Source organism: Pleurotus ostreatus (genome assembly GCF_014466165.1).
Source record: "Pleurotus ostreatus strain PC9 chromosome Unknown scaffold_11, whole genome shotgun sequence".
NCBI lineage: Eukaryota > Fungi > Basidiomycota > Agaricomycetes > Agaricales > Pleurotaceae > Pleurotus > Pleurotus ostreatus.
In genome coordinates, this window is record NW_023503166.1 from 16,996 (window position 1) to 40,689 (window position 23,694).

The 23,694-nt window shown below is 53.7% G+C and overlaps 6 protein-coding genes across 6 annotated transcripts; 2 read left to right on the forward strand and 4 right to left on the reverse strand.

Annotated features, from left to right (window-relative positions):
- Positions 1–912: 912 nt before the first annotated feature.
- PC9H_002314 (uncharacterized protein) lies at positions 913–2,972 on the forward strand (the record flags this gene model as incomplete). Its single annotated transcript, XM_036771955.1, has 5 exons — positions 913–1,247; positions 1,300–1,344; positions 1,401–2,170; positions 2,228–2,430; positions 2,487–2,972. The coding sequence occupies 5 exons, from the start codon at positions 913–915 to the stop codon at positions 2,970–2,972; spliced, it is 1,839 nt and encodes a 612-aa protein (XP_036625601.1).
- Positions 2,973–4,239: 1,267 nt separating this feature from the next.
- On the forward strand, positions 4,240–5,451 carry PC9H_002315 (uncharacterized protein; the record flags this gene model as incomplete). The annotated part of the gene is made up of 2 exons (XM_036771956.1): positions 4,240–4,416; positions 4,471–5,451. 2 exons carry the CDS (start codon positions 4,240–4,242, stop codon positions 5,449–5,451), a joined length of 1,158 nt encoding a protein of 385 aa, XP_036625602.1.
- Positions 5,452–6,113: 662 nt separating this feature from the next.
- On the reverse strand, positions 6,114–8,702 carry CAP3_3 (Glycosyltransferase Family 90 domain containing protein; the record flags this gene model as incomplete). The annotated part of the gene is made up of 8 exons (XM_036771957.1): positions 6,114–6,180; positions 6,293–6,496; positions 6,592–6,677; positions 6,729–7,444; positions 7,497–7,876; positions 7,932–8,297; positions 8,497–8,618; positions 8,658–8,702. 8 exons carry the CDS (start codon positions 8,700–8,702, stop codon positions 6,114–6,116), a joined length of 1,986 nt encoding a protein of 661 aa, XP_036625603.1.
- A 726-nt stretch (positions 8,703–9,428) lies between these two features.
- Positions 9,429–10,454, reverse strand: PC9H_002317 (uncharacterized protein; the record flags this gene model as incomplete). The annotated part of the gene is made up of 3 exons (XM_036771958.1): positions 9,429–9,443; positions 9,552–9,653; positions 9,729–10,454. The coding sequence occupies 3 exons, from the start codon at positions 10,452–10,454 to the stop codon at positions 9,429–9,431; spliced, it is 843 nt and encodes a 280-aa protein (XP_036625604.1).
- A 3,308-nt stretch (positions 10,455–13,762) lies between these two features.
- PC9H_002318 (uncharacterized protein) lies at positions 13,763–14,419 on the reverse strand (the record flags this gene model as incomplete). Its single annotated transcript, XM_036771959.1, has 1 exon — positions 13,763–14,419. The coding sequence occupies one exon, from the start codon at positions 14,417–14,419 to the stop codon at positions 13,763–13,765; it is 657 nt and encodes a 218-aa protein (XP_036625605.1).
- A 2,356-nt stretch (positions 14,420–16,775) lies between these two features.
- Positions 16,776–23,247, reverse strand: PC9H_002319 (uncharacterized protein; the record flags this gene model as incomplete). Its single annotated transcript, XM_036771960.1, has 15 exons — positions 16,776–17,119; positions 17,184–17,426; positions 17,486–17,856; positions 17,911–17,986; positions 18,037–18,181; positions 18,240–18,506; positions 18,558–18,622; positions 18,682–20,350; positions 20,413–21,565; positions 21,620–21,946; positions 22,009–22,286; positions 22,345–22,683; positions 22,737–23,063; positions 23,118–23,162; positions 23,212–23,247. The coding sequence occupies 15 exons, from the start codon at positions 23,245–23,247 to the stop codon at positions 16,776–16,778; spliced, it is 5,685 nt and encodes a 1,894-aa protein (XP_036625606.1).
- Positions 23,248–23,694: the final 447 nt, after the last annotated feature.

Below are 23,694 nucleotides of genomic sequence, written 5' to 3' on the forward strand. Positions count from 1 at the left end.
TCTGTATTTCAACTGTATAACTAAGCCAGGTCACGAAGGCAAGGGTGTAGGAACCGACGGGCGAGAAATTGCTGCGTAGATGCTGGTGAAGTAGGAGAGGATACGAGAACGAGAGCTGCTACGGAGTCCCAACGCCCGTTTCACCAGCCAAGGGACACCATTATGCAAGAGCCAACGCTGCGAGGTAGGAGGTGTGATGCGATGGTGGCGGTGAGAAGCAGCGTCAGACAGCTTTGAATTCTCCGCAGGCGAACAGGCGAACATGCAAACGGCAGGATAGCGAGGTCTGCAGCTAACCTAGAGCGTAGAGGTTGCGTGTCGGATACGGGGCTTGGGAGGGCGGGAGGGAGGGCGCCACCTTGGCCCATGATAATCAGCGTGATATGACAAGGGCCACCAGAGATGGAAGATGCGGGAGAGCCACTGAGTAGTTGAGTAGTTAAGTGTTATTCATATGCTGTTGCAGTGGAATAGGAGGAAGTGTCGATGGCATCAGAAAAATCGCAAAAATGCCTTTCGCGGCTTTTGGATACTTTTGTGTGCTTCCCGTTTCACCGAGACCCTCCAGAAGCCAGGTACTTATCATTTTGCTCCTTTCTGCCCAGAAGCCCTCAAAAAGCCTGTCGAAAGGCGCAAGGATGTGTGATTTTACTGATGGGGCGAGGGCGATGGAGGGGATAGGTGCGCGTGGAGACATATGTATTAGGGCTGACGATTATGACCAGAGGGTACGACGATACTTGCAATATATATTATTCCAAGGACGGAGTTGCATGATATCATCCAAACCGATTTTACCTTGCTTTACTTCTAAGTACGTTCGCCCATGATACAAACAAGAGTAAACAAGTATGTGCCTGGCGCGCGTGTTGAAACACTCATTTTCCACACCTTTTCTCCCTGTTGAACCGCATGCTCCAGTTTTCAAGCTGCTTGAACCTGGTCAAGAAAGCGCGTCTACGAAAATTTGCCGGAAGCGCTCTCGTTATGCCGAAAAGACACCAAGAAGATGTAGAGGTTGATGCTTATCGTCCACGCCCACGCCGTGCTTACCAGCAAGAAGGCGATAGTTATAGCTCGTATGGCCGGGCCCGGGGGTACAGGGACCAACGTGGTGGTGAGACCGAACGCCGAGAAGGTTCATCTCGAAGGAGACATGACGAGGACGACAGACATTGGAGACCTCGACACGGAGACAGGGACTATAGGTGTCGAGACAGTGGTAGCGGAACATATAGGACAACTCGGTGAGTGTCCAATAACGAGATGGAACCAACTGTTTTGATCAATCTCCTACAGCTCGTACCATAGCACCCAGACGCGTCGCGACCGTTCACCTGATCGGTGAATCCACAAATTGCTGCAAAAACTTCGTCGATCTCATTTAGCTCATTGCGTAGACCTTCAACGCGTCGACATACACATCGAGATACGCCGCCGAGGTCAGAACACGGTAGAGAGCGCGGTACAACCCCCACCCAGCCCGCCTCCCATAGGCAGCTACTGCCTCGCGAACCAGCCGCAGATAGGATATCACGGAGTCGACCACCATTCTTGGCACCATCTATTCCTCCCCGTGAGCCAGCAAAAGATAGAATGGTCCGTAATCTTCCTCCACGACCTGCAGAAGAACGACGAGCGAAGTCATCATCGCCCCCTCGTCACAAATCAAGATTGCCGCCTCGAGAACCGGCCGCTGACAGAGCACCCCCATCTCAAGCCCCTGTAAAAGAGCAGGAGCCTACGTCTCATTACCTCGATGTCACTCTGAAACCCTCAGTCACTCTATCGCAACCCACCGACTTGCGTAAACTTCTCGTTTTGGATCTGAACGGAACTCTTGTCCTACGGTCGCCTTATAAGCCGCCTTCGAAGGGGTCGACACACAACCCGTATGCTAACCCGCATGCTCCACGCCCACTTCGTACTGTTCTTCCTCGACCGTTTTTGCCGTCGTTTCGGGAATACCTGTTTCATCCGAGGACCAAAGAATGGCTCGATACGATGGTTTGGAGTAGTGCGCAGCCGCACAGTGTAGAGGACATGGTCGATCGAGCGTTCTGTGACCCTGAGTTAGCAGGAGCGAAGAATAAGGATGAGCTAGTCAGCTCCGGAAGGTTGGTTGCGGTATGGGCACGAGACACTCTTGGGCTGCCAAGTAACATGTATTGTGAGTTCTTCCATCATGCCAACCCGTCTCGCCGCTGAAAATAGCTATCTCACTAAGTCCAGAAAACGCAGACCACCAAAAATCTGGAGACTCTGTGGAAGCATTTCCAAGGGTCCGAGGGAGTGCAGCACTCGGCGTCATCTACCCTGTTGTTGGACGATTCGCCGCTGAAGGCACGTCTGCAGCCTTGGAATCACCTCTGCGTGAAAGAGTATACAAGTGAGACGAGGCTTGCAGATTTACAAGTCGTTTCTGAAGACGTGCGTGATTTGATTCAGAGTTGTAAGCTATGCTTTGCTAACCATGCTCTTCACAGTCGGCGCCTTCTTACGACATCAATACCTACAACAACCTCGATCTAACGCTGCTCGCTGTAATCGGTGCCTTGGATGCAATCAAATGGGAGGCTAATGTTGCTGGATGGGTTCGGAGCGGTGGACTCTCGCTGAAAGGCGCAGATAGCGCTGAACCGTCTCGCGCTGAGAACTCTCAACTTCCCTCAAAGTCGCGTTCTGCAAGCCCCGTCGCTGTCCCGCCCCCTTCCTCGCCTCCTTCCTCCTCGCCTCTAGCTTCTCCTGTCGAAGTCGAGCACACCGCTGAAGAGAGAGTCGCGGGGGGGATGTGGTTCGAAGAGTCTTCCAATGTGATCGCATGGGCTACCCGAGGTCTAAGCGCGTTGAGGGAACTCGGATTAGAGGTTGTGACCGGCATCGTACCGGTTGAAGGGGAGGAAAGGAAGAAGTTGAAGAAGAAAGACAAGAAGAAAGACAGGAAGATGAAGCTTGAGGCGCTGCCCGCTTGATGAAGAATCGCCTAGCTTTCCGCCCCGACTCCTTGTTCCGCAGCACGTCACATTCTTGGGTTACATATATACCGTTCGCGCAAATGATTATGTTTCGGGCAAAGGACGTTGTAGTTATAATCCATACTAATACCGCTGTCTATATTTTATTTGCAAGCTCTGTCAGTTTCATATCGTCTTTCGCATGATCTGTTTCGTATAGTCTCCCTCTTTCTACTTCAGACTGTCATGCTGTCCCACCCCCGCCGCGCGACCGAGAGCGGATACCGCCGTATATAGATGGTAGGGCAGGATTTCGTCGGGATTCGGGGCGCGAGGTAGTACAGGGACGGCTTACTGACTACTTTTAGGTCGCCGCGAAATTCGGTTACTTCCAAGATAGATTGGGTGCGAGGTAGGAGTCATTTATATACAAGTTTGCTTAGCTAACTTGTCTGTCGTCTAGTAGACAATCTCGGTGGCCCAGTGATTCGATAGTCGGGAGCTCTTCGCTCTCACACGCGGCTGGCGCGCTGCTCCAGCGCGGGTTCAGCCAGAAACCTCCTTCGTGGAAGGCCGTTAAGACCTTTGTACTTGTGAAATTCAGCTGTGAAGGCAGCACCAACCCACATATCCGTCGCGCAGCCAACCAAGTACAGCAGACCTCTGAAGACGTAGCCGGACATCGGCGGTCTTCGACTTAGCTATCCACTGGTCAATCCGCCATTGAAGCACGGCTTCAGCCGAACGTATCGTTCATGTGAAGGGTGCGTTTATACGTTCTTTCTAGAAAGGTGCTGAGTCTGCTGGGATCCTTTACTAACGGCGCCCTAGACCATGTGTTTTGTGAACAGGTCAACGCATTAAGTGTCGGATAATAGCGAGCACGCACCAACTACAGGAAAAAGCACCCCCGGCTTCTGGAACCCTCAACGATTGTCACACACGCTAGCCCTCTCCGATATTCACATCCAGTTCCGAACGAGATTCCGAAGGGGCTTATCGCCCGTTTCGGGATACCCCACATCTCCCGATGGCGGCCAATGCTCGTACGACCCTGAGACTGAGACTTGCATGGGCCCTCTGCACTAGTAACAAAGGACGACCCTCGGTGGCCATTCCAGATTATCTGCTAGATGTGGCTTATGTCGATCCACAGGTATAAATAACAATGTCCTGTGGTTAGTTAAAGGTGAAGCCATATTTTGTCCGTCGTCCTTCCTCCTTCCTATTATTACCCACTTGAACCATTTGCTTCAGCAGTTTTCAATTTACCCACCCCGCTAAGATGTCTAGCCCGTTGTCTAGCCCGTTGTCTTCCCCTCCCTCTTCCCCTCAGCGCTGGACGCCGTTGAAGAGGCGAAATGTGAAGCCTTCCACAAGCCGCCCAGGCAAGAAAATGCGGGCGGGTGGCGTGCAAGCCAATCAAGAGAAAGATGATATCCCTGCCACGACTAGGAGCACCGTAAGCCATTAACTTCTCCCAATCATCGCGCCAAATTCACGCCGCGTACCGTAGAACCCCAAAGAGAAGATCTTGTGCGAATGCGGGATGACTATACGTCCCGCCGGCCTCGACAGGCATTTGAAGACGCACCCTAGCCACGCTTCGGAGTTGTCGTCTTCGGAAGACGAGCTGCCTATCGCCCCAACGGAGGCGCCTACCCGCCGGACGACGGGGGGTAAGAGCGTCCCCACGTCCAGGCCGAAGAGAACCCCCACTGCAGATGCTCCCAAGGTGCGCGAGCGGCACATCGCTCCGCTCCCTTCTCGTGTGCGAGTGCCTACCCCCTCCCAGCGAGCCCAAGCCCCGGCTGCACCGCGAGTGGGAGCAAAGCCCGCAGTTCGGCGCCCAAATCAACGTCTCACGAAACGACAGTACCACCCCTGCCTGTGCTTCGACTCGAGTGGCGACGAGGAGGTCTCCGCCGGCTCTAGCACAGAAGACGAGGGCGAGCACAAGCATGGACTGGCCGAATATGACGCGGACGACAGCGACAACGAGGACGACACACCCGAGCAAGAGTTTGACGAGAACGAGGACGAGGACGATGTCCAGTGGAGCGACGAGGACGAAAGCGAGGAAGACGGCGTATATACGTACGCCCACACGCCTGAACCGATCAGCTATACGGCATATGGCTCGGCTTCTGAGGACGAGGACGACTCAGACAATACCCCTTTGTCCTCTTCTTCTTCGCATCTTGCCCAACCCGCTCCTCTTCCCGTCGAACTCACCAGCGTCCCCCAGCCCCACCCGGACACCTTCCGTTCGCTTGAGCCGACCAGCCGTGGAATGTATGGCTCATCTTCCTCGGACGACTCAGATGACGGCTCCTCCTCTTCGTCTTCCTCCTCTTCTTCCTCCTCTTTCGCCAAGCCTGTCAGCGCCCCCCAGCCCCGCGCAGACTCCACTGGTATGGACGTCGACATGGACGACGAGCCCCTCGACCCAGTCTACGCTCCAACAAACGGCTTCTACATGCCATACAGCCCTTGAGGTGCTCTCCGTCTCCTTCACTTCCTCTCCTCGCGCGCATCCTCTCTTCCCTATTCTTCTCGCACCTGATATTGAGTCTCAAGCTTTCAGTTTTGTTTATATGTTAAGTATGCTATGTACGCCATGTCCGTCTCCGCTATATGTCTTCCTCTCTTTTTCGCACCGAATCGCACGTATGTCTTTATATTCAACATAAATCGTAGGTATAGTCCCTCGCTATTGTCCTAGTATACTCTCCCTTAATCGTAGATACACCAATTATTTGTCGCTCGGAGTTTTGTATCGTATGTAGTGTTTGATTCGTGCAATATATCATGTTAGGCTACTTTGAATTCATGATCGCGGAGGATAATGTAGTAACGGAATTATTGCGAGACGTTCACTTGCGGGGGCTCATTTTCAACGTTCAATATCGAATACTGAACACGATAACGAGACGCGTACTCCGCCTTGCACGCATCCAATAGGCGCACCCCCACGAACCCTCCGCATTCATTTAATTGCTACAATGGAATCTGTTGCTGACAATCTAGTTGATACGTAGTTGATATAGTAAATGGTAAATAGCTATAGTAGATACTAAATGTGAATAGTTTTGCTTCTAAATTCCTCCCGTAGTCGCCTATTTGCTTGCCAAGTGCCGACTGTCGCCGTTCGCCATGTTATTCCGGCTGGTACGTCATAGCTTCTCGGTCGAGACTCATAACCCTCCCATACTCGAGCAACAACCTACACAAACCATCGCATCAGTTACTCGTACTTTCACTCCTACGTCCCTCACATGCACACTCCTCTACGCCCCCTATCCCCCAATACACCACAAGGGGGATAAACCACTCACCTAAAAAGATACGCAGTCATATCCTCCTTCCTCCAATACGTCCTGCTCCATTCCCTCCCCGCCTCCGCCATCTTCCGCGCCATCTCGTCGTGGTTCCCCTTGCCGTACATACCGCCGCGAAAGAACGCGAAGATGTCGTAGAGGTCCGAGAGGTCGACTTGGATGGGGACGTAGTGCACCCACGGCTGAATACGCTCGAGCCACCTGTATATAATCGACGTTAAAATGGGGTTGGTGTGAGAGGTGTAAGGGACGAGGGACGAGGATGGGGATGGGGAATAAAGGAAAATAGGACGTACCATTCGGGGTAGATTGTTGCTTTGAACACAAGGGAGTTTGTCGTGATCAGCCGCTTGAACCGACTCGACCAGCCGTTGCCGTCCACCTTTTCGCTACGTTAGCATATACATAAGATAGAATTACTTGGTGAGCGTACGTCGATAAAATATTTATGCGCCCCAACGCCTGGGTCGTTAAATGGCACATGCGGCTTCCACTCGAACTCGTGCTCCAAAAGCTCGCAGTACTCGGGCGCACACGCAATCGGGCTGCCCGCAAACTTGACATCAAAGAACGCCGTATTCAAGTGCCTCCTCGGCACGTCCACAAGCTCATACGGCGGCGATTCGCTCTGCGGGTGGTCATTCCCCGTCGGCACCCTCAGCCGCACCGCGCCCTCCATATCGTTCGCCAGCTTCACGAGCTGCGGGCGCTGCGAGTAGCGCCACAGCGTCTCCGCGCTGAACGTCAGCCCCGTGTTGCTCCCGCGCCAGAACATGCGTTCGTCCGTCTTGTTCGCCCACGGCGGGTCGTTCTCGCGCGGGTGGATGTCGTCTACCCACGAGATGAGGCTCGGGAGCTGGATGTTGTGGTGGACCATCGTGTTGCAGTACGTCGCCTGCGCGGACATGAGGGACTGCGCGTGGGGCGTCGTCGGGGGGTAGGGCAGGAACTGCGCGTGCGAGAAGAAGAGGTGCGGGCTGTGGCAGGGGTCCATCGCGCGGCGGTGGTCGTAGATGAAGGTCTTTTCTTTGCGCGGAGGCGGCCGCTTGGCTTGGTCGATGATCTTGCCTTTGCGCGCGGGCGAGTCTGGAGGGCAGGCAGAGGCAAAGCCCAGCCGTGGCATCTTCGGAGAGATGGCGAGGTTTACGTCTAGAAGGAAACGAAGTCAATTCACGGCTATTGTTGGACATCCACGACTCACATTTCCTAGCAGCAGCAGCATTCAGTGCGGCAGTCTTGACGTCGTAGTCTGATACTAAGTTCGGGCTGTCGTGCGGCGAGACAGGAATGCGAAAGGGCGGGAGCATATGTTCGACAGGCTTCAGGATATTGAAGAGGCCTTGGTACCCGCTAATCAAAGCCTCCATGGGCATCGGATTGATGCGAGAGCGCACGACATTGGCGATTCCTATCGACGCGTTGGGCTCTTTGGCGATAATGTAGGCGTCCGGGATGTTCTCTTGCGCTGCCTGTATCTGCAGAAGGTCGCGCGGGCGTATTCCCCAGAACGGTTCCAAGTCTTCGTAAATAGAATCATACTCATCAGGAAGTTTGACGTCGTTGTCCTGGACGTACTGCCACCTGCCGCCGTTCACCGTAAATCAGAGCCACCAGAGAGTAGAAATCATCGACGTACCAATCGTCGAATCCCTTAGGCGGCAAGCGTTTATACCGGCGTTTATACTCAGCGACGGCCTCGCTCAGGGTCTTGCTCGCCCGCTCATGCTTTCCCTCCCACTCCCTCTCCGCCCGCTCGATAAGCTCGATGACCGGATGTCGCCCTCTGCGCTTATCCTCGAACAGGCCGTCTGCTCGCGAAAAATCCGCAGTGGGCGGGCGGCGCCAGAATATCGGGCCCTGGGCCTCTAGGGCGATGGAAATCAACGACTCGCGGAGGTATATCACGGTGAGGAAGAGGGCGACGGCGAGGAGGAGGCAGAGGGTCTGGTGGCCTTGCCACTGCGGGAGCGCCTTGTGGATCTGAAGCTTCATCGCCCCGCCGCTAAGGCGATATTCGTTGGGATAGAATGTGAGTAATAGTGGTGGTGGTGGAGAGGGCTATGGGGCGCCTCCGTGATCGAAATGGGTGCGGAATAGGGGTGGACAATTTGAAAGGGGGCTTGGTGAGCAATGCGGTGAAATTTCTATCAAGAGATACACATTGAGATTATTGCGCCTGTAAAGGAATGATCCTTTAAGACTCTTCCATGGGTTGTCCAGGGGTAGACGTCAAACGACCAGTCTGTGTTACCGCAAATTCAGCAACGACAACGTCGCGAATATCGGGATAGCGGATTGCAATCCAGGCTCCCCAGGATTCGTTCTATTGGCGAGTAGTTGGCGTTTGCAGAATGTAGCATACTATGTGGAGCACGTCGAGTTTGCGCATCTCTCGGAAGATGCGCATCTATCGAAGTTTGCGCTCAGTGAACTCGTCTGACTGCCCTTGAAGAGGGCGTTCGCTACATCCGAGTACACTCATATGCACAAGATCTGTATATGTTCAATTGTACCGACACTGCGTATATGGAGGGACAGGATATGGGACGGTGGAACGTACCGACACGCTTGTTCTCCCCTGACCCCTATCTGACTTCATCCCAACATTCGGCGAGAAACAACATTGGACTTTGCAAGTTATACTTATACATAGCCCTGTCGCGCTCGAGTTCATAATGATTGATATATTGGGCAAACGGTCATATAAACTACAGATAAACTACGGATAACTACTTGGAATGCAGAACGATACACACGAGGAGACAACAGGGCGATAGCTACATTACTTGAGACAACAAGACAAACACAACATATTTCATATGGGGAGTACAGGACGCTACGAGAAGATAATGTGGATGTTACATATGTACTTACCGATGGATAACAGATAATGATATTGCCGATGATGAGATTCCGAAAGATGCTGAGCGATGCTGGAAAGATATTGGAGAGGTGATGAGGATGAGGAAGTGATAGATGAGATCTTGAGACGTTGGATGGGTCGTAACAATTGTCGTGAACGATAGTCGTGAGTGAGTCAGTGATATGTGGTCGAAGCTTGGAGCGCCGGGCCGCCTAAGCATAAGCATATCTACACTGCTGGGAGCGCTGATGCCGCTTAATCGAATAGTTATCACCACGCGAGATCCTGCACCAAGCAAAATCAGTCAATGAACCCCTTTCGAAAGCACCCAGAAGAAAGTAAAAGGCGCGAAACAGACGAATAGAGTAGAGGAATAAGGAGGAGGAGACGCACTTTTCGCCACAGAGATTGCACCTGGTGATCTTGCCGCCACACCTGCTCGCATGGCGTTTCTCTTCCTTCGTGCGCAGACGCTCGCCGCAAATCGAGCACACACTATACGGCTGCACGTTCAATGTATGTACGCATCAGCACCCACAGCCAGTATCCAGGGGACAGAAAACCACGTACCCCGTCCTCATCGAACCCCTTCGCGTACGTCCGCTTGATCCTCTTCGCCTTCCCGTCGGTGCCAGCGTCCTGGCGCGAGCGTTTGCGTTTGGACTCCCTGGGGGCGGCTTGCACGGGAATCGCAGCTGCGATGTCCCCATCCCCCTCGTACTCCTCGCCACTTTGCTCGCCCTGCTGAGCATCCTGGCCGATAGCAAGTACAATGGCATCCGAGAGGTCGGTCGTGCTATAAAGCGGCTCTGCGCCGAACGACCTGGTCTGCGGCTCGAACGCGCGCCACTTGAACTCTGTCGCCACGTTGGCTGTGTCGTCGCTGTCGCTCTCGGAGGCATCGGCGTCCACACCCACACGCTCCAAGGCATCAGCAACACCCACCGCGCCATCGCAGTCCACAGGGAGCTCCACGAACTGCAGATCCTCGCGCGTGACGGGCGCGAACGGGCCGCGGGGCGGCCACGGGCACGGAAGGCGCTCGGGGAGCATATAAATTCGGGCGACTTGCTGATTACCGCCAGGGCCGCCGCGCACGATGTCGCAAAAGAGGACGTCGGGGAGGCGTTTGATGTCGTCGATGTTGAGTCTGGCGAGGACCGCAGGGGCGTCGGGGTTCTTCCGTTCATTGGAGATGGGAGGAGATACTTCGCGCTGCGGAGTAGAGGCAGGAGTCGCGTCTTCGTCTGAGAGTAGGGCGGGATCCAACCAAGACATTTGGGAGTAGGTAGCCATGAGTGTAAAAAAGATAGACGTGACGCGACGCGAAGACGATTGTAGTGGGAGGAAGAGTACTTGGGTTTGGAGGGTGTGGTAGTAGTTAAAGGACGCGGTTGGATTTGAAGGATATAGCTAAGGATGTGGTTGTGGTTGAGGTTGAGGTTGAAAGATCTGGTCAGGAATCGACGCGCTTTGTAGGTGGCAAAGCCGCAAATCGAGAAATATACAGGAAATTTGAAGGACGTCGTTGATGAAGTTCAAGTTCAAGTATTGGTCTTCACCATTTAATAAATCCAGGCCGGCACGCGACCACTGGACCATCTCACCAACACGACCGTGATTCCAATGTGTCGCGGAGTTCCAGTTAGGTAAATCGTGTTAAGGGAGATAGACGACACGGCCACTGCCTATTTTCGGACTCGCGACGCTTTTGTTTTGACAATGGAAGATTGGCGATCTGGTGGGAATGGGCGCCTATACTACGCCCCATTCTCTGGCTTGGCGCGGATCCGTATGATAAGCAAGAGGTCGATGCTCCGAAATGAATTCGCTGGTCAAACCGTGGAACCATGGATCCAGGCTATGCTGTACGGAAAGACCCGAGGTGGAGCAACAGGCAGTAGCACAGTGTAGAGGTCACACTCCCTTCACCTTTACTTTCGTTTGTTTCTAACACCGTCCGGGTCAACACTGAAGTGGGTATAGGTGAACCTGCCGTCTGGGTAAATAGATTTACTAAGCGTAGTTAGAACGTCTTGCGCGATAGAGCCCACACCGTCATTATGCAGATGAAACCGATAGACTGCTCAACGCCGTTGAAGAGAAATCGTGGGGACGTAGTCCTCGGTTCAGCGAAGGAGAGTCGCGTTTGGTGAGCATTGGAAGTTGATTCTTTTGTTATCATTTCATCCGTTCGCAGTCTTGCGGCCTCTCGTGGCATACGTCGAACGCGCTAGCCGTCGTGCCATCGGCCGTAGACCGCAGCCCGGGAAATTCAGTGTGCTTGTCGTATTTTCAGCTACCTTGGGACCCGGACAGCGTACTCGCGGCGCACCTGCGTATACCTAAGAAGCCACCATGATACATCCCCGTGTAGCGGCGGCAGGTGTAAGAGGCAGATCGATCCATGTCCAAATGACAATATACCTGTCCTAGTCGCCAAAGAAGACACTAGTGTGATAACCCGCAAAAGGATCGAGTCCAACAAGGCGTATCATCTGAAGGGGATGCCAATCCTGGTTCAACGGCTGGACGAGGGCCGCAAGATGGCTGCTGAATTGTATTCCCCCGCACAAGTAGAAGGTGTTCACGGGTAATTTTATATGATTCGACGATAGGGATCCCGCGACCAACGCTCGACGAAATACTGTAGCCTGAGAACAATGTTTTAGCAGTCTTGCTGTTTAGCGCCCATGGGTTGCTAGTAGGCGTTGAAAACAGAATAGGTGAGCCCACCGAGTCCTTGTCTGCAAATCTAGATGAATAAACTCACGAACTACAAGTAGAAGTCTCATATGGTTGCTGAAGAATGACCTGTACGATGGAGTCCATGCTATCGGCTGTCGCCAATGACGATGAAGATAGTCGGTCGCTGTGCCCAATAAGATGGCAGGGGGAGATATAGTAGCACGCTTAGCGCAAGGGATTCAGGCTTGGTGAGCACCGAAGTACTGCAGGCGGGTGTCATTGGCTCATATACTCCATTCGCGGGTAGGTCAGCGTTGAACGTGCTGTCTATTGTACCAAGGTTGGAGGTTGCAGTTCCAGGCATGTCGTCGACCTTTCGGAGTACTCGGCAGGCTTCATCGCGGTGTCTGGACTGTTCTAAGTCGAAATCGAAATGGCTGATTCACAGTGACTCAAGTGGTGCACTGGAATTATCGTTAGCTTTGTCGAACTAGGGAGGGGTGCTTGAAGCTTGATTGGTCAAGTAGATCAAGACCGATATCGCCAACAACGTTGTCACCCGGTATAAGGCCGCTGCGGTCTCTCGCAGCCTGATAAAACTCCTTCAGTGAATAACGTCTCGATCGCGAGCTCGACATCTACTCACAAACGTCTATCGCGGAATAGACAAACATCACGAGCAGGTGCGTGCCAACATCTCCTCGGCCCCGCGCTCCTTGAGAAAGCTGAACCACAGAGCAGCAGGCGGGATTTAGTATTCTCTTGGCGCATAACGGGGGGGCTACTGCCGAATTTTTTTAGCTTCAGGCCTCAGCAACGCAATAGAAGCTTTGGCCGCACAAGAACACTGAGGTCTTCGCATCAAATGGGTCACAGAGACAAGATACACGTACCTCTAGCGCAGATATTCCGGTCTGTGACTCATCCCAGTTCATCATCACGCCCTTTCTAACCCACCCATACGCTGTCGGCCACCCTGAATGGTCATCGACATCCTCCGATGGCATGGCAGCTACCTCAGGCGCGCCTCGATGGTCGAGAATTGGTTCTCGCCTTTTTCAAACCGGCTCACAGGACAAGGTCGTATTGATATGATCAAATGTCTGGCAATGTCTGCGTGGTTTAGCGACTTGGCTGTCCGCCGGGCGCTTGAAAGGACAGGAGTAGTCAGGGGCTCCTCTTCTTCATCATATTTGGGGCAAGCACCGTGCCCGACATGCCAACCTGTTGATAATAGCGTCAGAGCGTAAGCCGATAGAAAGGTTTCCACTGTTTCCAAATCATCTTCTCATCAGCAAGGACTATACCTCGAGAGAGTCGATAGGCTTACGCATCGTTACCGAAGCTACAGCAAACGAATTGGGCATATCGTTGTCCCGAAATAAAGACAATCTACACAAGATACCCAACGAACGTTGATACTCGCAGACAAATATTTTAAGACATCGGCCTCGTCTTGTCAAGGTATGGGTGTGTCTGTGTCTGCTTATCGAGATGATGTAGAGTAGAGTGCGAGGCGGACGTCCCGCCTGAGGCGATATTGGGAATGCCATCATACCTCCGCCTGTATCTGTATATAGACATATGGACGAAACGTTCACTTTTGCCTTCTTAGGAGACATCCCTAGGACGCGAGGGGAACGTACCTTAGCTTCAAAGCTTCTCTGTGTATATATACAGAGTAGGGGGCCTATATATCCTGTGTTTCTCATGAGAAAAGCGGCGCACACTGACATGCCGAAGTCGTAGGGGTTGCCGGCGACAACGATGTCCATGACTCCTCACAACACCTTTCAGTGATAACAGGCGGAATCGTAAGGATAGCAGTCTCCGCCAGACATCTTTGGTGAAACTGTCAACAAGTAAATAAACCTACAAGCCTACGCGCCTAAATCAACATTCCCCCGGCTTGTAGTTTACTCATTACCCTCCTTCTCACCCCAGGGAACCCCGAAGCCGTCACTCTTTCGTTGCTCTCGAGCATATTTCTTCGCCAGAATTCTCGCTCTCCAAACTGCCTCAGGGCTCTCAAGGCCTTCCTTCTTGCTGAGCTTCGCTATCAACCCTTCGCGACACCAGTGGTCCCTCAAGTCGCCTTCGCTCCCATCGTTATACAGGAACCTATTGTCGCTGCCTTCTACCATAAAGCTTCGCGCGTTACGGCTGTTCGTGGAAACGGCGCTCGTCGTCGTGCTCGTCGATTGGACGTGCCCATGAACGGAAGGGCTATGGAATGGGGTGTTCGTAACTTGGTGGCGATTTCCCTGGACGTCCGGAGGTGTTTCCCCACTGACGGACTGCAACTTCGAATTCGAGGAAGACGAACCGAATGGGAGGGTCGGAGGGTCGTTTGGACTAGCGAATGGATCCTCCGCATCGATCGCACGCTTCATCGCTCTGGTCATTTCAGGTTGGTATCTCGCGTCAGTGGTGTTTACCAGTCGTTGAGACAAAGTAGCGGAAGTAGTGTCGGTATTGTAAGTCCGAACGTCTTGAGCGCCGTCGTCGTTTATCCTGCTGTATGTACTGCCCTTCGCCTTGGATTTCTTCGTGTTTGTGAAGAACGGTCCCATTTAGAGTAGTTCGAAGGTGATGTCGCAGCTAGCGAAGATGTAGGTATGAGGTGGGGTGGGTATACGTTCGTGGTAAGGTGGAGGCTTGCTCAGGGAATATATGTAAGAATTCAGATAGTGGCATGTGCGGCGCCGGCGACGGCATTGTGGCCACACATTTGTGGAGGGCCACCTGGCCACTTTGAAGAGTGGCAAAGTGCCTCGTTGATAGGAGTTGGCCGCGCCAGAGCACCCCAAGGATCGTCACCTCGGTTATCCTACGCCTCCTGGAGATGATGGCTAGAGTAACAAATCGGCGTCCCAGACATGGATTCTACCCGAAGTTAATCCTGAGACGATGCGCGTGCTATCTGGGGAGAACGCAACACGGTCCACTGAGTATCCAACGTCGTATACTGCCAATAAGTCACCAGACGAAGTGGCCCATACACACCGTCTTGTCTTGGGCGCATGACACGACGAGCTTGCAGTCTGGTGAGAAGGCGACGCAGCTGACGAACGCTGTGTGTCCGCTCAACGTCAACAGCGCCTCTCCGGTTTCTATGTCCCATACGAATATCTTCATGTCTTCCGCCCCTGAGGTAATGCGGGTCCCATCGGCGGAGAACGCGACAGATACAACAGGTTTTTCGTGTCCGCGAAAACCCCGTTGCTGTACCCCGGCCTCGGCGTCCCATAGCCAAACGGTGCTTTTTCTCGATCCAGACACCAGCCGTCGTCCATCCGGGGAGAACGCCAGTGATATTATCCACTAGTGTCCCTCCATCCAGCTGATTACATTCCTCCCCGTTGCCGCTTCCCCCACTCGGATTGTGCGATCCTCTGATCCAGATGCAATCTTGCGTCCGTCTCGCGAGAAAGCCAGGCTTAGAACTCTACCAGCGTGTCCCTCCAATGTCGAAACAACATGCCCAGTCGCTACGTATCAATGTGTCAATGTGTGATCTCCAGTGTCCACTGTAATCTTCTGCTGCACGAACTCCGGCTTGAGGTGGCCTGTATCCTCTGGCATGTCATTCACCGTGACGTCGATCCAGCCTCCACAATATTTCCTCCGGCACGCACAGCACATGCGTCCCTCAGTCCGCGAGTTTTCCCCGAAACAGGATTTCGTGACGTTCGTCCTGTCCACGAAATCAGTCGTCAGTAATCAGTAACGCGGAATGAGAATAAGAAAAACGTTGAACGCACTTGAAAGACACGCGTGCATTGTCCTTCAGCGCATCTAATACGTTGCGGGCACGTTTGGAATGCTCCATCGTCGGGCCGAAAACATAGAACGTGCCGGAGAACTGCTACCTACGCGCTTTGTTACTCCGCAGGTACGCGTAGAGGTCCTTGTCTGTCCGGTAGACACCGTCGACGGGTGGTTGCAAAGATACGATACGATATAAGGTCGATATAATGACACAGGAGGAGGAGGAGAAGGAGAAGGAGGAGGAGGAGGAGAGATTTGCCTGAGTGAACAGATAAGGATGGATTCCAAAGAACACGTACTGTGATAGACAATTTGGCCTTCTTATTTTTGTGCCCAGATGTCAATTTCGGTCTCTGAGTCTGCACCGAGGCGTCCTTCGGGTTAGAAATACCCATATGTGCTATAAACAAAACAATCCACCAACCTTGTTCAGAAGAAGCCCTGTCGACGCGTCAAGCACCCAGAAGAAGACTCGCCATTATCATCCGTTGATACCATCGGCGCCGCCTTCCTCTTCTTGGTTTCCCTTTACCTCTCCCGTTCACAAAAGCGGGCCTCTTCAATGCCTTCACACGCGCTGCATATGCATATGCCGCTTGAAAGCAGTGTCCGCATTACTGGCAAACAGCAGTAAATGCATGGTTTTCCGAGTCCGTTTTCTCCAACTAGGGGCGGCTCAGAACATCCACTGGGCATCGTAGATGATGGCGCGGTGACGGGAGTGCTTGCAGACGCGTGCATTTGTGCCGGGTTGGAAGAAGACGATATTATGGCTGACGGCGGTGACATGGTCGACGCGAAGGAAGAGAGAAGGCGCGTACGACGCGTGCAGTCACATTACGTGTACGGTTGTGACGCTAGCGTCTTCGCGTCCTCTCCCCGAGAGTACGTCGAACGTGTCAAATCATCGAATCGCGGCGGCGAGCATATCCAACACACGACACTCTGCATCTCGTACTGCCTGTTCAGTGCTCACAGAAGAAAGTCCAATTCCAGAGGGGATAGATTACGACCGTGGTATGTATATGTATATATGTTCGTCTATCGATAATGGTAAGAAGTCCCAAATGGTGGCACAAACTCGCAAACAGTACACAAAATGAACAGTATCAAATATCAAGTTTCAGCGCAATGCAATATTGTAGGTTACTAGGCCACTCAACGCGAAACACCTAGCTCCTTTCCGATGATTTTCAAGCACTCCCTCGCCAACGTCCGGGCATCCATCTCCACGACCGCACCTCCGCGAGATAGTTTCGACGCTCGCGTGGTTTCTCCAAGTTGACTAATGGAGGATGGGCTGGTGGTTGTCGGCATCGGAATCCTCCCAACTGAACTCGAAGCTGACTTCGCTTGCGGGATGGATACCCACGTCGAGGGAGGCTTGCGAGGTATCGCTGCGATATCACACAAAAGGTCGTACATATGGAAGAGATGCGCGACCGTCGAGCGCTTCACGGCGTCGGCTACCAGTTCGGACGGAGGTAGGGTAGTATCTATAGCTGTACACGACGTCAGTAATCAGAAGTCCTTCGCATGAATTGCAATTGCACTGTAGAAACGTACGGGGAGTCTCGGTGCAGCAGCGCGTTGGTTCTTCGGCGAAGGCGGCCCAGAGAGATGCAGGCCATAGCGATAGATCCAGTAGCTTGCGAAGGATATACAGCAGTTCCTCTTCACGGGCTCTGGGAAAGGGCAGCCCGCCGCGTATCATTTCATCGGCGACGTAGCTTGCCAGCGATGCATGACAACGATTCAGCAACGAGGGTAGGCTCAGCGCAGCGACACGTCTACGAAGTGGCTCCCCATCTGAACGCGGGGAGGGGGAATTAGTGCCATCTTGTCCATCTTACTGACACGCCACCAACCTTTGCAGAAGTCCGAGCACATGAGAAAGAGCAGGTCCAGACACCAGTAAGAGAACCGTTCTCGTGGTAATGGAGTGCCGAGGTCGGTGGATCCGTAGCTTCCCTCGGGTAGCCCTCCCTTGCCAAATCCAAACTCCCCCGGTTGGCGAAGGGCCTCGGCAATGGGCGAACTGCTCGCCGAGCTCTTGCTATCAGATTCATAGAGAGCGCTGCCCTGCTGCAAGACCTTCGATAGTTGACGAATGAGCGGGTCTGGAACTCGGGAGTCACCGATGTACGGCAAAACGTCGATTTCCAAAGACGAAATCAGTGCGAGATCAAAATTCTCCTCGGCTTCTTGCACTTCCAGAGGGAATTCCTCGCTAGCGGAGCTACGGTGGAGGGATATTCAGGCGGAAACACAAGGGTACAACGGGATGACATACCAATCAGCAAGGATACCACCCCGGAAAACATCAATAATCTGTCTCCAGATTCCTTCGACTCGGTCGTCAGGGATGTCTAAACACGATGTGAGACGTGTCTCAATGATGAAAAGGACGTCTACTTACTCTCCCTCAGTACGTTCATTTGCGCTAAGCATTCTTTGACGACGCGCAGGAAGTTTGTAGTGGCGGTTTTCCATAGCGGAGGGTCTTTGCCGAATTTCGACGGAGCAGGGCAGTCGTACTTCATCTTGATAGGGATGGAGTACGCCTATCATAGGTACAAGTATTAGCGACGTACACCGTAAAAAACAAGATCGCAAACTTACCGAAATAACCGCCTCAAGTGTACCATCAGCGTAGATATCTGGCGTCGCCTTGAACTGCGAATACAGATCAACGAGGAGCGGCATCGTCTTCTTCATCAACGCTATGTAGGTGATACGCTTCGGGCCTGTCTGTGTAAGCGTTGAGGGCTGCACGTCGAATGCCGCTAGAAAAGTAAGGGTGGCATATTCTGATAGATCACGCATCACGAGGGAGGAGACGGCGGGGGCCGATAGGTCGATGCCATTGACTGTATCCATCACCGATGTCTAATAAGGTGGTGAATCAGTGGAGAAAGAGATCGAGGTCCAGGGACATACCTGCGCAGGGGACAGGGAATCGATATCGGGCCTATAGTCCGGGGACGAAGAATAAGTCAATACGCCTGTAATCACATCAATAACATGAGTTGCATTGCAAAAAAAAAGAAGAGGATCGGCTGGCCTTTCAATATGACCAATAACCGAGCAAGGCGTTCCAACTCCCATTCCTTCGCTTGAATCCCCCGCTCGACTTCCCGTAGTCTCTGAACGACCTCTAACAGGCTCACGAAGCTCTCTTGGCTGAAACTCTTCGTCACCCGCACGGGGATGGCCAGCACAATGGGAGATGATACCTTTGCCGGACCTTCGTTCTTCTTTTGCAGTATCGTATCGCCTATCTCATCGAATGCCTTCCATGCCCTCTCGCACATATCTACCACTCGCTGGCTAAGAACTTCGTTATTCCCTCCGCCCCCACTCGACCCAATAGCCATCCCTGCGGCTTTGATGGCCTTCTCCAAGCACCTCAAGGAAGGTGAACTAACGATCCTGTTATCCCACAGAACGGCTTCCTGGACTCGTGCTACAAGGAAATCCCATATCCTTGCAAACGACTCCAATCGGATCAATTTATCAGCCAAGAAATCATGAAAGATAGACCCTAGGGAGTGGAACGCGAGGATCTTCGAGTCATCCCAGCCCTGTTCTCGTTCTCCGATAAAACTTGGAGTCCCGATAGGAGCGATAGGGGAAGAGGCAGCGGAGGGAGTGGCGTCTCCGGCAGCCCCGACGATCGCTGTACTGAGCTTCTCGAATAGCGGCACCAGAATCCCCCAAACACACTCTTCCCACTCTGCCAAACTCAGCGTCCCACCATAGAACATCAAGGCCCTGAACAATGTCTGTATCGCCCCGTCGCGGACCTCCCGCCGTTCGTCTCCAATACTTATACACAACCCCAAAATCTCCCCTAGCAAAAACAGCCACAAGTCGCTGTACGTTTTATACGCTGGTTGGGTGGTGTCAGAGAGCGACTTGCGTTTCGACTGGATAGCGTCAGAGACACCCCAGAGCAGCGAAGTCGCGGCCGTCAAGGCGATATTCGTGTCTGGTTGCCTGCCGAACTGACCTAAGGTGATGATACACAAGCGAAGATGGTCGGGCTGGAGGGAGGATATAGAGTCGCATACCAACGTCAATGATTGGAAAGCGATCTTGATAAGCGTCGCTGCGTTTCTCTCTTGGTGTCTGTCTCCTGGCTGGCCGTATCCAATGGCAGGAGAGGCCTTCCACCTGCTCGTTGAAGGAGAGGACGGAACACTTCCACTCCCAGCCACCGTCTGAGTTTGCGTATGTGCAGCCGAGCTCGGCATACACACGCTACCCAGCATCTCGAAGATCTTCTCCCACCCAACGATCAGCGTATGCGCCGAGTTCTGGAGGATCTCGTGCAACGTCTCCAATCCCATCTTCCTCAACTCAACTTCCACCATCGTAATCCCGCCCGTGCCCGGCCCGCCGTCTGGAATTAGTATAACTTGCTTGCCCAGAACATCCAGAACGCGCTGCTGCACGTCTCCTTTCTTATCGCCCATCCCTACGCCCGAGCCGAGACTCTTCAGCGCGTTGACCAAGATCTCGTCGAGCGCCTTCGCTGCCTGAATGCGAATCCCCTGCGGCGCGCCGAGTTTCTCCTTCGAATCTTTCTTAGTAGTCTTCTCGTCGCGAATGACCGAGAGGAGGTGCATGGTGGTGGGTTCCCATGCGACGCTAGGTGCGCGATATATCAGCCGATGAATGTTCAAAAGGGACACCGTAAGCAGCTTCGATATGCCAAAGTCGCCTGAACGCTACACCCAATACCCAGTGAGTTGTCGAGAACGTTTTCCGTCAGACGCACGAAGAAACGTACCAGCGTTCGTGGTATATGTATACCACTTGCTCTCCGTCTGTGAGATGCCTCCGTGTTGGGCGATAACGACAACGACTCGAGGCTCTCGTTCCCGCCAGCAGTGCCCGTTGGTAGCGTCAAAGTCGACGTCGACGCCAGCCCCGAATGCACGTCACTCGACGAGCTCTGCATTCCCACCATCTCCCAGCTCAATTTACACAGCGCCCTCACAAATGCGCCGAACGCCTCGTCGTCCAGAGCCCCTGTCGTCGAATCAAACAATCTCTGGATAGCGGCATACAGGCGTTCCCCATCCAGTTCCATCAACAGCGGGTGCTTCACGGCGGGTGGCGCCCCGAGCTGCGGCGAGCCCCCCATCATCGAAACCACCCGACTCCCCGGCTTCGACGCACTCCCTTTCACCATCGGCGGCGCAGATATGCCCGCCCCCTTCGACGTGATGACATACTCCGCATTCTGCATCACCTCCAGCACCCAGTACCAACTCTCCCCCAGACTTCCAGCGAGGAACATCGCGCAGTTCACCAGCACCTTCAAGCACGCGTAATTGCGCTCGGAGAGGCTGGGCGGCTGGTGAGCGCCGCCCGTACCACTCCCGCCCCCGCTGCTAAGATCCGCTATGGTGGACATCGAACTGGTAACCCTGGGGCTCAAGGGAGCATCGTTATAAGAATAGTTCTCCAAACTCGTCACCACTCGCGCAGGGATCGCGAACTTCGCCAAGCTGGTGAAAAGAGCATCTCGCGGCGTGCCTAGCGCGAGGATGCCCGAGACATTGATGAGGCCCTGCACCGCGCCGAATACGACGTCGACGAACAGCCCGTCGGAGATGTTCGTGGAGATGATAAAGGAGAGTGAGGCGAGGAGCGCGGGCCACGAGGCTGATATGATGTCCTGTACGATACGGAGCTGGCTGACAGTGTGCTCGTCGACTGGCGAGGGGGCGGACGCGAGCTTCGCCAAGTCTAGTGCTGGGGGAGCACGCATTGTCGAGTCCCCGGCTTCCCGGGACCGATGGGTGATGATGGTATTGTACAGCGGCGTGGCGTATGACGAGAACCCTTCGCAGAGGGTGCATATCGACTGCAAACCCAGCAGGTAGATGTACGTCTCTGGGATTGGCGGCGCGTCGGCTTTATCGAGCTGGTCGATGCTACTCAACGATCAGCACACTCTCGATCGACAAAACCAGTGCGCGTGGACGTACCACTGGACCTTCATAACACTGCCCTCGACACTCAATCCCGCGCCTCCGCCTCCGCCTCCCATCCCCATCCCCATACTCACCACGCCCGCAACCCCAGAGACAGTCGCACCCACCATCCCCTTCACACCCTCCACGACGCCCCCCTCCACCGCCTGCTCCGGCACACCCACGCCAAACATCTGCGCGCTCACACCCAGGAGCGCCGGCTTCTCCGTGATCAGCCGCTTCAGCGCAGACACCAGCGACGACAGCACCTGGCTCGACGCGTCCTTCTGCGCGTCGTAGCGGTCCCAGATCGTGCGCACCAGGTCGGCGTCGGAGCATAGGCTGCGCGGGGATTGAATGCATAGTTACGGCTATAGTAAAGGAAGTACAGTGAGAGGACGCACCCGCGGATGATCTCCATAGCGAGGACGCGCATCCACTGCGGTCGGTTGATGCCGCCCCCTCCGCTGTCTGCTAGCGCGCCGCCCTCTTCGCCGACGATGCGTATGAAGAACGCGAGGAAGACTTCGGCCTCCGTGTCCAGCTCATGGATGAACTGCTTCAGCAATATGAATACGACGCGCGTGCAGCGCAGCGTCAGGGGGAATAATGGCCGGTCAGAGAGGGCTTTGAGGAGGAGGGGACAAAGGTGGTGTCGTAGCAGCAAAATAAGTTCCTCATGCTATGCAGTCCGCTCCGTCAATTGCCTTGTAGAGACTACGATATCTAGGATTACTCACTTGCCGTATCGGCGCATGCGAGTTCGTTAACACGCTTTCGATGAGCTCCAACGCGAACGTCTTGTGCAGAGACTCGAGCTTCAGAAAGTTTGGTTTCTCAGAGTTGGCTAGTAGGCACAGATCTTCGAAGACGGAGAACGCGTCTCTAGCGGACGGGGCGAGGGACTTGGTCGATCCATCAGGTAGGTGCGTTGGAATGGTGGTCGCTGAACTCCCTTTCAGGTCCTCGTCAACCATCTTATCGACGATGAACATCACGAGCTGACGTAGGGTCGCTGCGGCAGTGGAGGATACGACCGCGATTTTGGATTCTTGCAGTTTGAAGCAAAGCAGCAGGGCCTACCTGTAGTCAGCACTTCGGTCTTCTGTATAACGTAGTAGAGCAAACGCACGTCTCCCAGTAACTCTCCATGCACCTCCGGAAATCCCGTAATCAACGACACCAGCGTCTGCAGCGCCTTCAGCTGGATATCCACGCCTTGGCTCATAGCGTCTGTCATTGTGTTGACGATCATTGGTACGGCGGAGAGAGGGACGGCTTTCAGTACGATAAGGCGCTGCAGGGAACCAAGAGAGATCGCGACGACCTTCGCGTTCTTCGTCGCGCAGCCCATGAAGACGGGGCGCAGCAGATCGCTCGACTGCGGGCCATCTGATGCTAGGCTCGTCGTGGCTTGCTCGGGCGATGAGCGGAGGATGGCAAGGGACTTTTCTGCGGCCTTGGAAGTCGTTCAGAGACTGATGAACCCCGAAGAATGAGGCTCAATACGTACCTCTCGGATTTCAGGATGTCTTCGGCGTGTTTCGCTGGCTAGTGACTGAGACGATGGTTAAGAAGGCGTGTGATGGTGAGAGTTAACGCGTTACCTGGAGTTCAGTGACTAGGAATGCGAGGGAGCTCATGGGTGCGTCGGTGTCGCCGCCGTCGTGGCGGGCTTTTGAGAGCGGGATCGGTGGCGGAGGCGCTCTAACTGGCGCATATCACGTGGACACAGGAGTTCCTCCTATTGTTCCTGTTCACTTGTGAGGTCTTAATTGTATATATATTGTATATATACCTCTCAAAAGGCTTGATTAAAAGGTCCTGCACTTATATACAATGTGAAGGGAAGTATTAATGGCTAATAGTAGGTGGTTGGAACTTGGTAGTATGTATGAAGGATTTATAGATGCAAAAGTGAAGTATAATGATGGTCTCTGTAAAGTAAAGGTAAACGGACGGTCATCGAAGAGAGTAAGAATCCACGTTCAATGTTTCACTTTCACAATAATCTTCTGCTCCTTGAGCCCCGGTGGATGTGTCTCGTTGTCGTCGGTGACACTCACACTCACGCGGCCGTGGCAATTCTT